At 45.9% G+C, this 14,325-nt stretch overlaps 1 protein-coding gene across 6 annotated transcripts in view; it reads left to right on the top strand.

The window, feature by feature from the left end:
* MRAS (muscle RAS oncogene homolog) overlaps positions 1 to 12,708 on the top strand; it is a 38,541-nt gene extending 25,833 nt beyond the window's left edge. For all 6 annotated transcript variants that reach the window (XM_065671512.1, XM_065671516.1, XM_065671518.1 and 3 more), the window contains 4 exons: positions 3,808 to 3,961; positions 7,422 to 7,521; positions 8,857 to 8,936; positions 11,745 to 12,708. In XM_065671512.1, the coding sequence (XP_065527584.1) occupies positions 3,808 to 3,961; positions 7,422 to 7,521; positions 8,857 to 8,936; positions 11,745 to 11,844 (434 nt within the window). In that variant the 3' untranslated portion in view covers positions 11,845 to 12,708. The remainder of the gene's footprint in view (positions 1 to 3,807; positions 3,962 to 7,421; positions 7,522 to 8,856; positions 8,937 to 11,744) is intronic.
* Positions 12,709 to 14,325: the final 1,617 nt, after the last annotated feature.

Genomic DNA, 14,325 nt, shown 5'->3' with positions numbered 1-14,325 from the left:
TGTGTCCTGGACACACTGGAAGGCAAGGCACTTGGGGAGCCACACTGAGCTGCTTTCAGGGCTGGCTGCAGCATTGTGCAGTTGGTGCCTGGAACGGGCTGCTGGTGTCTGATTCAGGCAGTGAAACCCAGGGGCTGAAGGATAGAAAATAGGTTTAACCTGCCTTTCTCATCACCTTTGGCCCCTTAGATGCCATGGATAATGAAGAAACTCCCATGAGTTGATCTATGCATCTAGCTGCCCAGCAATAAGAAGATAAAGACATAAGAAGGAATGTGCCTAGGTATGAAAAGAGAAGAAGAACTCATCTGTACAACCAGATCTGAGCTCTCTGAAGGTTCTGAAGGCTGTGTTTGTACTGAATCTAGCCTAGGCTCTAGAAAAAAAACAGTGCTGTGACAGGTTTCATAGTATGCCTCTGCCCTTGGCTTAGATTTACATGCCTGTGTTTCTGAATGGGCACTCAGCACTCTCAGTTGCAGAGACATTTTGCCACACAAAATACCTGTAATCACCCAAGTGCCTCTATTTTGGGCTAAAAATTCCTGTGTATTCCTGGGCTTCTGTCTCTGCTCAAAAGTGCTCTCTAAACAGCCACACTCTTGCATAACCCATCAGGATTGACAGGAAAGTAGTGTGGAGAGCTGTAAGGGGGCAGGATTCAATTAGCAAGGAATTCATCACAACAGTTGGGGTTACATCCACTGGAAAGCAGAAAAGGCCATCTCTTTGCTCAGCAGCCTCTTACCTGCAAAGCAGGAGGCCTCCCTGCTGGGCTTTCACAGCCTAATTGCTCTTAGTTTAGTCTCCAGCTGATTATGTGATAGCTCTGTAAAACGGTTTTGCCCTCTCTGGATGATGTCTGTTCCTACACCAGACGTAATCCCTGGCTTCTCTCTCCTCAGTCTTTATCCAAACGCTTTTGTTAACACTGTTCCTTGCTTCTTTCTTGGTCAAGTTTGTGGGAACTTCACCAAGTTTGCTGCTGGAAGTCCCTGATCATGAGCTGTGCAGCCTATGAATCTGATTTCAGTTCTTGGAAGAATGAGGTAGGGGAAACCTGCTGTGCTCTGGTCCAGTCTTGTTTCCGCACTGGCTTTTATGCGCTGCCAGTGGGGCAACTGCCAGTAAGAGGCAACTGCTGTTTTAAAGTGTACCAGGGGAAAAGAGAGCTCATAGTACTTCTCTGTTCATTATTATTTCTGTGTCTTCTGGCATCCTGTCTGCAGAAACGGGAATTTTAAAACAAGGGGAATGCTGGCTAACATTGTAAATATCCTCACCCCTTTGGGAACCCAGTCGAATCACCTTCTCAGTTTCACCTTCGCAAGGTTTCTCCTCGCTACTTTCCCATTTCTGTAAGAGTCTTCTTGAAGCTTTTATGCCACAGGAAAAGCCACTTGCATCCTGCCTTTTTTTGCTGATGATGCTTTCCAGAATGTAGTCCCATCCTGCCTACAAAGGATCCAGATCGCACTGTCTTCTCTGTTTCCAATTCATGTAGCACAGAAGTGTTAGGATATGGGATTATCTTTATGAAGAGCAAATTTGAAGTTAAAGACTTTCTTTGGCCATCTATGTGATGTTTAACTTTGTGTGAATAGCCCATCTGAGGTTAACCTTAACATTCACTGCTGCATGTCTTTTACTTGCATTTTCAACGTGCCATTTTAAATGCTGCCTGGACTTGCTTGCCTTTCTACAAATGCTGCAAGTGAATTCCCTTTAAATAGCAGCTGCTGACACTGCAGCTCTGCCTGTGTTTAGCGTGATGCCATGGCCAAGATCCAGGCGAGGTAGGAGTGGTAGGAGCACAGCCCCATTCTGTCTCTTGGGTATCCCCACAGCTTTCACCCAGGACTTGTCCCCTGCCCTCTCACAGGGGATGCAAAGCTTTGGAGGGGCATCAGCCTGGGGATGGGTTGATGGATGCAAAAGCAGAGCTGGATGCTCCTCATGTGTTTCATTGAGGTTTGCAAATGTGCCAGAGCAAGGGGAAGTCTCTAAACAAATTATCATGTAGGATGTGGCACATCCATCTCCACCTTCCTGCCCGCAGCTTGTGCTTGGGTACCTACCGTGTCTTGGTGGGAGGGAGGGCAGGAGAGCCCAGCCCCCTGCAAGAAGCTGTCCTACTCCACCACAAGTAGAGTGTGTGTGTTGGAGGGGAAGCCTGCGTGTTTGTGTGTGTTGGTTGTCAGCTCTCAGCCCTGCCCTGATACCACGTCCAGCTGGTGCAGGAGTCAGACGAGGGCAGCCCAGCCTCTCCTTAAGGGTTGGGTGGATAGGAAGGATTTCCTTTTCCATCCTAGCCACGCTGTCCTGGCCTTATTCCATGGGAGCAATTCTGCCCAGGGCATAGAAATTCACCAGCACATGGAGTGTCTTTGGGCTGTTTTTTGTATAGTCCTTAAGAATAGCCTGGATGCCTTTGAGCTGAGGGCCTCGTTTCCTAGATTTAGAGGGGAGAAGCACAATGAGAGGTTAAAAAGCCATGAAGAGATACCCATGACTTTCCATCAAGCTCCAGTTATTTGGCAAACAAGCCTAAATCTCAGGGTCTCTAGAAGACCCTAGAAGCAATTTTCACTTTAAGGGCTCATGGAAACAGACATTCAAGACCAGCTAAGGCAGGCAAATTAAGTTGAAGGCTTTAAGGGCCTGCTATCACCAAATAAGGTCTCCAGGTCTTACAGCATAGCTGCCTTTCCTGCAGACATACAGCGAAAGTGTGTGGGCTGGCTTGTGGGGGTGCACTGTGACATGCAGCATGTCCACCTGTGGTCACCCATGCTGGTTCAGCAAGTAACACCAGCAGTAAAGTGGGCTTTATCCTGGGCCCATCTGGAAACTGGCGCAGGCTGAGTACTTACCCCTACAGGAGCACCTTGCTGGGACTGTGGGCCTGCTCAGACTAGAAAAACCTGTATCAAGCTTTGCTGCTCCATCAGCAGTATGCTCCTGCCACAGCCTCCATCCACCTGTGCCCTGGGCTTTCCCCGTCACTTGTGGGCAGCAGATGCTTGCGATGTGTTGTACAAGTGGAGGTGGGAAGTTTTCCCACCCAGCCCAGCTGACTGGAATGTGAAAATGTTCCCAGTTGTTATGAAGGTCCTGTGTTTGTCTCTAGGATACAGTGATGCATTAGGAATATTATTTCTGAGCAGCTGATGCAGTCTGAGCTCACACCATGTTTGTACTGGCATAGCCTAAACTGATGAACTCTTGTTCGTCCTCTTGTTCAGCCCTCCTTCTCAAGTCTTGCTCTGAAAGCATGTGATAGTGTAGAAGTAATATCCAGGTACCGAGAAAAGGAAAATGCTTGTAGCTATTATTCTGGGTTTTCTCCCAGCTCTGCTTTACCATGCAGCTTGTAGATTGTCCCTGACATTTAAATTGGCATTTACTTACTCTTCTAGTCTTGGGTTTTTCCATGAGGGGAACAGAGAAAGCTGGGAGAGGGAATAATGGAGGGCTGTGAATAACTTTGAGCCATATCTTGCCAGAGGAGTAACTCCCCAGGTTCAGTGGTCAGTATTTTGTACTGGAAAAGGAAAGTAAAATCCAGGTAGTCTTCTTCCCATCCATCCACTCCCACAGTAGGCACACAGTGATGAGTGGGATCTGGGAGTGGTTTTTGTTTTGTAACAAGAAACCACCTTGTCCATCCAATTTGTTATCACCAAATCTTGCAGCCTTTGAGAGGACCAAGTCCAGTGGAGTCAGAAAAGCCATGTAGGACACATAGCAGTGACAGCAGCTGCAGGACCTCCCAATACCTGAAACCCTTTGTTTCTTCTATCCTAGTTCTGGATACTGCAGGCCAAGAGGAGTTCAGCGCAATGCGAGAGCAATACATGAGGACTGGAGATGGTTTTCTTATAGTCTACTCAGTGACGGACAAGGCCAGCTTCGAGCATGTGGACCGCTTCCACCAGCTGATCCTCAGAGTCAAGGACAGGTGGGTGCTGTGAAGACAGGCGCTGCCTGACCCTGCTTCTGCTGCTGGAGACTGTGCCACTGGGGCGGTTGCAGGTCTCATCCTGCCTTTTGTCTCCTGGGTGTCCCGGGGCAAATCCTTGTGTGTGGGTTTGTGCACCTACATATGAGCAATAAGAAGTGTTTTATCACTTCCAATAAGCATGTAGTGGTTTCAACGTTTAAAAGTTCAGTAGTGTTAGGATGGAGTCTTAATGCTAGGTCTGGAAGGTCTGGAAGGGAGAAACTCCTACCAGAGTGGTGTGACAGAGCAGTGTGAGAAAGGCAGATCAGACAGCTTTGAAGGTAACCAGTTTGGCTCTGAAGAGGGGAGAAAGGATGCTTTGTGCAGAGTGCAGGCACTTTGGGAACACCAGCAGAGAGTCAGCAAGCATTTAGGCCTAATCATGTTGTGTGTTCTGGCAGCATCCTCCTTTCACTGGTTTCGGTTTGTGCCAAACAAACCTTATAAGGTCCTGCATGATTTGAGGCTGTGAACAAGTGTCTTGAAAGGGCAAATGCCCAATGTTGGAAAGAACTGTATTACTTACAAGGGGTGTAATGCAGTTAAAGCATTGTGCTCTGCAGCAAAACCATTTTTAGTGAATAAAGCATCTCTGCGTGACTGAGGAGTAAGCAAAAAAGGTCGCCTGCTCCCCCCCTTTTGCGTGCATGGGAGAAGGTAGCAATGAGAGTTTAATCATGGTAAGCAAATGCATCCTGATAGAGAGAGGGGAAGCTGCCAGTTTATCTGAGAGATAACTCCCTCTTCCCACCCTGGTTCAAGAGGTGATGAACCCATCCTCACTGGGTGGGGTGTGAATTAAGCCCTTATACATCTGCAGCTTTGAAACACTTAGTTTTTCCATTCATAATGGCTTTTAATTATGTAAGTCATCAAGAAAAGCCACCAGAGGGTTCAGGCCTTGTTGCTGGCTTCCTTTCACAGCTCTGAATAACTTCCCCACAGGAAGGGTGGACTCCTATCATGTGAGGTTCACAGCTGACAGCTCTTCCAGTAAAGCATCCAGAGTGGAGCCCACAAGAGTGAAAAGTAAAGGAAAACACGTCCTTTGATTTTATCTAAATGAAGAAAAATGTCAGTCAGTCAGTCAGCCTCCCAGATCATGACAGTCTTTTCTTCACTGCCGGCTCAGCTTGAGGCAAATTAAATCTGTTTCTGAAAGCCAAAGAAGATAGGACAGCGTTTCCTGTAACCTGCCTCAAACCGATGTCAGTTTTATCTAATTTAACGTTGTGAAAATAAGATGCAGTATTCATTGTTTTGCTCTGGACTGAAACTTTTACTTCTGCGTATGCTGTGCAAACACCACAGCCAGCGTGTGAGAAGCAGGAAGTGAAACAGGCTGGTGAGGTTGTTTGTGTTTCCCTGCTCAACGCCGCAGAAGTGCAGAGCATGAGGAGCTTAACGTTTCGTCCAAAACCTGAGCTTGCTTAGCAAATCACAGCAGTAGGAGCAGTGTGAGTAAAGGAACCTTCCTGCCAGACCTGCGGGTGGCTGGGAGCACAGCATCGCTCTGGTTTTCAAGCTAGCAGTTTTGGCACATTAAAATCCGAAGGAATTGCAGGCTGCTGTGTTAGCAGAGCTGTACAAAGCCTTCCTCCTGTTTGTTTCCAAAACCTTCATTACAGTAAAACTTTCTAGTAGTTTTGTCCAACTAGCAATCATACATCTTGCAACAGGGAACAAAATCCCCATAGAGTCTTATACCTGATGTAAACAAGGCAAATCAGATACTGTCCAAATGTAATCCCTTTCTTATCAATGTGCTGCAAGCCAAAAAGGAATCAAATAATCCAGACAAGCAAGTGTTTTGCTCCAGAATGATCAGAGTCAAGATATATCAATGCTTAGGCATTCAAATTAAATCAAAGCCACATTAGCAGAACGAATAACTTGTAAGACTCATTTAAAATGCAGAATGCAGTACAGTGTTTTTCTAGCCAGAGCAATGAGGCGATGTGCCAGAGAGAAGATGAAGCCCTTATCATCTCGATGAAAAATGACACAGAAATGCTGTTTGAAAATCCAGAGTTACTCAGAGAAGTGTTTTACGCAGAAATGAGTACAGCCAGCTGCTCCTTACCCCAGTAAAATCAGCTCTGTTACAGCAGAGAACACTGGAATCATTTTTGGAGGGTTTAAAGTTAAATATAAGAAACTAATACTGCAGTAACTGTCACTTATCAGAAGGAAGCTCCTCCCTCCTAGCAGTGGGTAAAGGCTCTGAAGCACAACTTTGCTTTCTGTGGCATGCAGCCAAAGGAATCATGGAATATTAGAACAGTTTGGGTTGTAAGGGACCTTAGCAGTCATCTAGTTCCAGCAGCCCTGCCATGGGCAGGGACACCTTCCACTAGATCAGGTTGCTCAACGCCCTGTCCAACCTGGCCTTGAATCCTTGAGCCAGGAGAGGCTCCAGTGTGAGAGGTGGGGTGGGCAGCGCTGCGCTGCCAGGACCTCCCATGACATGAAATGCCTTGGTTCTGTTTAGTCACTGGAGCTATGGGGGTTTCTGCCAGGTGAGAGCCTGACCCACCCCCATCGAGGGAGCCTCACACTGGACAAGCTGTGGTTAGATGGGTCTCTTCTCAGGCGGTAGCTGAATACAGTCACTTATATGCCTGGTAAAGTTAAGTACTGAGCATTATTGCAGAGGTAGATGGTTATGGTAGGAAAGGGTGGTTGTTCATCATGGTTTTGCTCTGGGATTAGAAGGAGAAGATGGTAGGTAATAGCATCTGGAAGCTTAGTGAGACTAAGCTGGTTCCCTCCAACCTCCTTCCAGCTACCACTGCCAGTCTTTCTTGGGGTAACAGCCAATTTTTCTTGGGGTAACAGCTGATAGGGATCTCTTCTACCCCATTTGATGCCGCTCTAAACTCCAGCTATCAGTGCACATCTTTTCTCCCCCAGTGGTTGCTTTCAGTGGATGACCAGGACATGGACTGACATCAGTTCTGCCACATGTCTTGTTACCTTGTAGTGTGAAGCAGCTTCCAAGATACGTAGTTACTGAGATGCCTGAACTGTTACAAAAAGAGTCACGATCTCCTGTTCAAGAGCTGCCTCTATGTCTCCGTTAATTTCCTGACTAATTCTGTAGTTCTTTCTTCATCAAATTGGATCTTCAGGCTTAGCTATTATCAGACATTGCAAAAACAATGACACAAAGTCCCTGAAGTGCTTGCAAATAAGGATGAATGTGTGCATGCATGGAACTTGAGAAGTGAATTTTTACAATATGAACATATGTGTAGCACAGTCAGGGGGCTGAAGTGTGTTCATTTGGTCTGTTACATATGTGGTATGTCTGTAGCTGAGAATGTTAGATGATGTCAGCAGCAGAAAGTGAAACTTACGCTCAACATTTTTCATTGTAGTCTGCTAATAATTGGGTGGTGGTTTTGATTTTTTCCAGAGAGTCCTTTCCAATGATTTTGGTGGCGAACAAAGTTGATCTAATGCATTTGCGGAAAATTACAAGAGAACAGGGAAGAGAAATGGCAACAAAACATAATGTAAGTTTGCAGGATTGTTTAATTGGTTGTTCTAAGTCCCATTACAGGCGTTCAGAATTGAATTCTCATCTCATTTGGAGCAGAATTAAAGTATTTCTCTTACAATCGAACATTTGCAATTACATTTTTGACTACTGCAATGTAGTAGCTATACAGCAGTACGCAGTTGCCTTTCAGCAGGGCCAGTTCATCGCTGAAACTAGGAGCTCTGCTGAGCGCTGGGCTGTAGCAACACTGTGGCCATCACAAAGACATTTGTATGAAGTGTCTGCAAGTGGTGAGAAATGTGAAATATTCAAAATGAGGGAAGAAAGTGCTCTCTCCTGGAGTGAAAAGGTGGAGTCAGACATTAGGAAGTATACCCAGGTGTCTGTAGGATGTGAGCTTGTTAAAGATAATGAAGTTACAAGGTTGTTAAGCCTACATAAGTATGGCCCACCAGATTAGCTCTGCATTATTCATGCTGTAGTTTAGCCTGAGAAATTGGTCTTAGATGGGTGTAGATCACACCCTACGCCACTAATCACCTCTAAATGCCAGCAGTCCTGAACACCCAGAGGGAGACAACTCCCTAGGAGGAAGTGAATGGAAAAGCAAAGGCAAACAAGCCTGAGACCTCTTGGCAGCTTGCTATGCCTAAACAGCAAGCTGTTCGGTGTTTCTAAACAAGCCACAATGGGAGTTTGGCAGGGCAAGTCCACTCCCTCCCCTCCCCAGAGAAGCTCATTTCTGTAGGATCCAGGTCACCTAAACTGCAGCATAACATGTTGCACCCATCTGTACGTGCATGCTTTGGAAAAAGCCGTGTACAAAAATACCTTATCAGAGGCAGCTTTATAAATCAGCCAGCATGCTGGACAGGCACTCCAGGAGGCCCCATCTGGCTGTCAGACATTGAAGGAGAAGATCATTTTACACTGAAGGGGAATTGTAGTCGTGAAATATTCATGCAGTAGTCCTAATAAAATGTGGCAAGCAAGAATTTTGGCAAGTGCTTGTCTTTCAACAACCTTCGGCTATTTTCATGTCTGCAAGCACAGATTAGGGGGAGAGAACATCTGACAACATGAAACCTAAGAGTATTATAAACCCAGAGCTCTGATAGCAGCTGGTTTGCCTGGTGCTTATTCTGAACCTTTTGTTGAGCACTCACTGACCTTGCTGTGATCGTGAAGGTGTTGATAGCAGTGCCATGACAACACTGTTTACCTGTATTTCCCTGGTCTCTTAGGCACCCAATTACTCCAGCTTTTAGGGTTTTTCATCTTGAAACTGGTTTGCTACCAACATGCAGGCTGTTACTAATTTCTTCCATGATACGCTTCTCTCCTCCAGATTCCCTATATAGAAACTAGCGCCAAGGACCCACCTCTAAACGTTGACAAGGCCTTCCACGACCTCGTGAGGGTAATAAGGTAAGCTGCAATCTCTTCACCTGCTTACTGCCTGGGGGTGGAAACGTGCAAGAGTCCTGGCCCAGAGAGCCAGGAGCCAACTTCTGGGGTCATGTGGTTTGGTTGGGGGTGGGAGACTTCTGGGGTTTATTAAACTTTCTTGTCCTGTATCTGCATAGGCATGTTACTAGCTCTTAGTTACCCTTGCAGGACATCGGTACTAGGCAGGTTGAGAACTAGCTGTGTCCATGATGAAACGATATTATTCAATGAACAGTGCAAAGCCTACAATAATGATCAGCTTTAAAAGGCTGGCGTTAAAAGCTCTCTACCAGTAATTTGGGTTTTCATAGCTTTTTCCTCTCAGGATCTCATGTTGCCAGAGGTTAAAGGGGACTGGCAAAAAAATTCTACAATAGTCTAATGGTGTAGGTGACTTGTAACATTTTCTGCTCACTAAATGGAAAAAATTAAGCAGCTTTGTATGAGAAGCAGCATGACCTAATGGCTATGCCACAGGTTTCCTCCTCAGACTGCAGAGACTTGTTCCCAGTTTTGGCATGGGCTGCTGTTTCTTGCTTTGGCAAACGCCTGCTCTCTGGGCAAACCTCTGCTCTGGCTGCCGGCAGGGAGGGACTGCTTTCCAGAATGCTGGCTGCCCTGCAGGAAAAGAGCTGTATGTACATCTTGGCGTCTCGGCTGATAGCCTCAAATCTCTCTGAGAAGATTTGTTTTTCTGGCACCAGATTTTTCTGGGCCCTCATTTTTCATGTTTTGGGAGGGTGCTGAGCTGAAATCATGCTCTTCCCCACCATGCAGTCAAAGTGCCTCGCTCGGCAATTAAACCATGAGGCATTTATTCACAGTGTATTTGTACTTGTGAATATCTTAGCACAGACTCGAGTCAGCCTCCATCAAAAACAGATGGTACTGCCCACTCTTCCCACATGTCTCAAAAGCAGGGGCAGAAAGTCTTTGGAGAATACAGAGCTGAGCTGGAAATGTCCCAAACTATTTCCCAACTGTTCTGTAACTCAGCATTGGCTGGCTAGATATTACTTTTGTGTTACAGTGAGCTCTTGCCACCATCTATTCCACTCTGCGGGGAAAAAAACATAGCCAGAATAAGATGGTGAGGCTCTGTTTGCTATCTCTACATTACACATCTCCAGACAGTCTGGAAGGAGTTCTGCAATAACACGTCACTAAATTCAAGGCCTGAAAATGCACTTCATAACTTCAAAAATGGGTGATGCACCCTTTTCCCTGAGTAGTCACCATGAAAGTTATTGCCAGCCAGGTAAAACTCTCCATAGCGTTAGAGGCACCAGAGGTTCACAAAAGCTGGAACTCTGGTTAAGTCAGAGAGAAGAGAGGTGCCATGTGATTTAGTTGGTCGTTTGCCACAAAACAGCTTCACTTGGTCTTTGGACATTGCAAACTGTCCTCAGCCGTCAGATGGCATCCCCTACCAAGTATTGCTTTTCTTTTTTTAAATGAGTTTTTCCAAATAACATGTACATTTACAACTCCCTAATAACTGTGGCATTCCTGGAGTGCTTACAAATGTAGAGGCTCCTCAGAGCCCATGTGCATTTGCAAGGTGAGGACACTCGGAGTTGGCACTGTTTGTGCTCCTTGAACTTGACTGATTCCCAGTTTATTTAGCTTTGTGCAGGAAACCCTCGTCTATAAGTAGTTCAGAAAGGAGGAGGGTGATAGAATTCACCCAATAGACCTTTTAAATTTCCTGATACCCCTTTTATGCTGCAGCAGTGCATACAGAGGGACTGTCACAGCAAAGATCTTGAGCGGCCGTGGGACGTGATTTTCTGGATCTCTAAAATGGTTCCAGAACATTGTGAACAGCTTGTGGCTGCTTATTTGAGCTTTAAAGTTTTATGGTTTTCATACCTCCAGCCTTCATACTCACTGAAAAAAAATCTTACTAGTCAAAGCTGAGCTTTTCAGGTGGTTGCAAACGTTTGAGAGCTGAGGCAGTAAGAAAAACACCAACTAAAGCCATAATGATTTGTCCCTCAGCTATGTCTCATCCTGGTCTGGATAACTTGGTTTAGACACTCAGGTTAGTGTCCGGCATATAACATAGCAAAGAGGCTGGGTTTGAACTATTTAAACTCTCAGGCTGGTGATTTAGACACTGTTTGAATCTACGGAAGATGTCGGTGCTTTCAGCTGCCTGTTTTGGGTGGCTGTGACTTCAGACAGCCAGGGACATCTTTCAGGGCTCAGCTTGTCCTCCATGCTCTGGTGCTCTTCACAACTTCCATGGGAGGCCAGAGCCCCTTTGGCAGCAGATTCTGTTTGTTCATTATTATTTTTTAGCCTCTCCCTCCATAACCAAGACCACAGCAGCACAGCTGGCAAAGAGCAATGCCGGCTGAAAGCAAATCTTTCCAAGAGGGTTTATTTCTCTGTGCACTCTGTATCTCTTTCATCTTCTTCCATAATGAGCACTAGCAGCAGTGTGATGGATGATGTTGCTCTGTTTCCCAGAGCAGCCCCCTGGCAGGGGAGGAGGCAGCAGTTCACCCAGGGCAACCGGAGGCATAGTGTCATGGCAGGACATACATCCCTGCCATTAGCCTTAATGTTTCCTTATGGCTTCTTTCCTCTTTCCTTAAAAATGCAGGCAGTTGTCTTGTTCCCTGTGTAGCATGAAAAGCCACGTGGTGGTGGAAGGGTATATGGAGATATACATATGCACGCCAAGATGCCATTCTGCTGGCTGCCCAGGGCTCAGGATGCTGATGTCTGAGACAGCCTTGTGTCTCATCTGCTTATTTTCCTGTCTGTCTCCCAAAACAGGCAACAGATCCCAGAGAAAAGCCAGAAGAAGAAGAAAAAGACCAAATGGCGAGGGGACAGAGCCACGGGCTCCCACAGACTCCAGTGTGTGATTTTGTGACGGGACCGCCTGGGAGTGCCTTGGACGCCTCCCTCCTTCCCCCGGCCCCACCACCAACCCAGGCGAGGAGCAGCAGTGTGATGCCCACATGGCCCCCCTGGACTCCCCGCAGTGACTTGGACTTGGAGGAGGTGGCTTGATGGGATCTGGGCCCCCACGGAGGGGGGCTGCGCATCGGGGCTGGCGTGGGAGCCATGCGCATGGGAGGCGGAAGGGATCAGCAGGACCTTGACTCTCAAACATCCCCAGCGCCTTCCAGGGGCCTCCATGATGTTTATTTAAAAAAAGAAAAAAAGGGAAAGAAAAAAAAAGAAAAAGGAAGAAGGAAAAAAAAAAAAAAAGAAAAAGAAGTGTTGGTTTTATCTGCAAACATTTCTCCTTGTGACCCATTTCTGAACAGCCATGAATAGCCCCCCTGTTTGGTACAGTCGTCTGTGTATGTGTGGGGGAAGGGAAAGGGCTTTTCTTTCTCTAATTTTTTTTTCGTCCTCTTCTCCTTTTTTGCTGTTGGCTCAGCGAGTGCTGGGTTGCAGAGAAACACGGCCAGGGTTAGATTTTTTGCACTGAACTGTCTTTTAGGCGGCAGTGCCAGAACACGACTTCATATGAAAGTGCATAGATTTGGAGGAAGAAAATTAATTCCAGCTGCTCTGTGTGCTCCAGACATTGTGTCAGACTCTGGAGGGCAGCCAGCTCACAGACCGTAAACTCCAGCTTAGGAAAGGAGGTTTGGGCTTGGATTATATTTTTTTTTCTTACCCTTTGTCAAGAGATTTTGTTTCTGTTTTGTAATTTGGGGCATGTCAAAGTTAAGACATTTTGCTAACCTGGAAGTATTTAAATTAAAGTAATTTACAAATGGAAGGGTATGTCATCTCTAAGGGGGGTTGAGGGGGAGGGAGAGAGGAAGCAAAACCTGAACTGAATTTGTTATCTGGGTGTTGCATTTCTCCCTCATAAATGTGTGTAAAGTGGTGCGATCTAAATCCCTCTTTATTATTCCTTAACCTTTCCCTGTAAAGCCACTCTTGGGTAGACGAATTGTTTTGCTTTTCCTAGGCTCATCTTGTACACACAGAGAAATCTGTTTATGGGCTTTGGCTCAATGTTTCTTTATTTCTTCTTCTCCCTCTCACTGAGAGTTGGTGACTTGAAAGGAAGAGGTGTTTTGAAAATTATTCAAGTGGGATGTGTCTCTTCATAAGCTTGCTATATCTAAAATGTCTCCCTGAAAACAGTGAAGATTAAGTGTCTTTATGGTCTATGAAAATGTAAGGCAAAAAACCTGCAGCCATTCAGTCTATCATCTGTGGCATCAGAAATACGGCTGTGCACATCCTGGAAGGGCCACATTGTCTTTCACACCTTTCCGGGCACTAAGAATTGCGGTAGCAAATTTTTCTCTAATTTAATGGATTGTCATCTGCTGGACTGAAGCCATCGGCTCCATTCACAGGGTCACCAAGCTCCTTTAAAAGTAACAACTTGCTTTTCATCAGTTTAAATCTTGTTCAGATATGCTTTATGGGCATGACTTAAAATGTTGGCAAAATATGAATGCCTGAGATTTATGTGTCTGAGTGAGAAAACCCTGGTGTTGGAAACTGAAGATCCGTTCAAGATGGTGGATCATCACAGACTTAGTTATTGTTTGTCTTTGCAACCTGTTCACCGCTTGTTTTCATTTCTTGACTCTGCTAGGCTGCCTTTTGAAATGGGAGTTTGCTGCTGATTATTTTTCAGGTGAGTGAGGCTAATGAAAACATTTTCCTAATTGTCCACTCTTCATCACAGCCAGAAGATGGCAAATGTCTGCGGCTGGCTCAGCAAGCCACTTACTGTAATGCTGCCTCCGTCCCCTTTCGTGTGATGACAGATGCTGGGGATGGATTAAGGAGGGGGACAGTGGAAAGAAACATCTTCCATGGATTCTTACATTGGATGTGGGCCAAATGCTTCAGCAAAGTTGCAACGCCCTGTGTCAGCTGAGATCTGGCTGCAGACCATCACAGCATTTCTCCCAGTGTATCATTTCCTTGTTGGCTGAACTGCGATGACTGAAACCATTAGGGTCAAATCCTGGCTCTTGGGACTTGCTACAATCTTCTGGGGGTAAAGAGCTCCCTGTAGGCATCTTACTTGTTCTGCCTTGAAACCATCTAGTAAATCAGAAGGTGTCTGATATTTGCAACCAACCCCAATTTGCTGTAACCGTCGTTACCACTTTCCTACCTGAATCGCTGTCTAGCCTGATTACTGGCTTAATTTCTTTAATTACACACAAAAATTCTATGGCATCTGCCACACAAGATGATGGCATGTTAATACCCCCCCCCCCAACATTCCACTTAAAAATAACCTGATTTCTACTAAAACCCCTCATCCTTATTATTTTAATCTAAACCCTTGGGAATACTTGCCTGAAAACAGAATGTGTGTGTCTTGAGTCACATCTGCTGGGTACTCAGCATGGCATGTGAG

The sequence above is a fragment of the Lathamus discolor genome, chromosome 3, assembly GCF_037157495.1.
Source record: "Lathamus discolor isolate bLatDis1 chromosome 3, bLatDis1.hap1, whole genome shotgun sequence".
Taxonomy (NCBI): Eukaryota; Metazoa; Chordata; class Aves; order Psittaciformes; family Psittacidae; genus Lathamus; species Lathamus discolor.
Note: the sequence above shows the minus strand (reverse complement) of the source record. Positions and strands in the feature narration are given on the sequence as shown.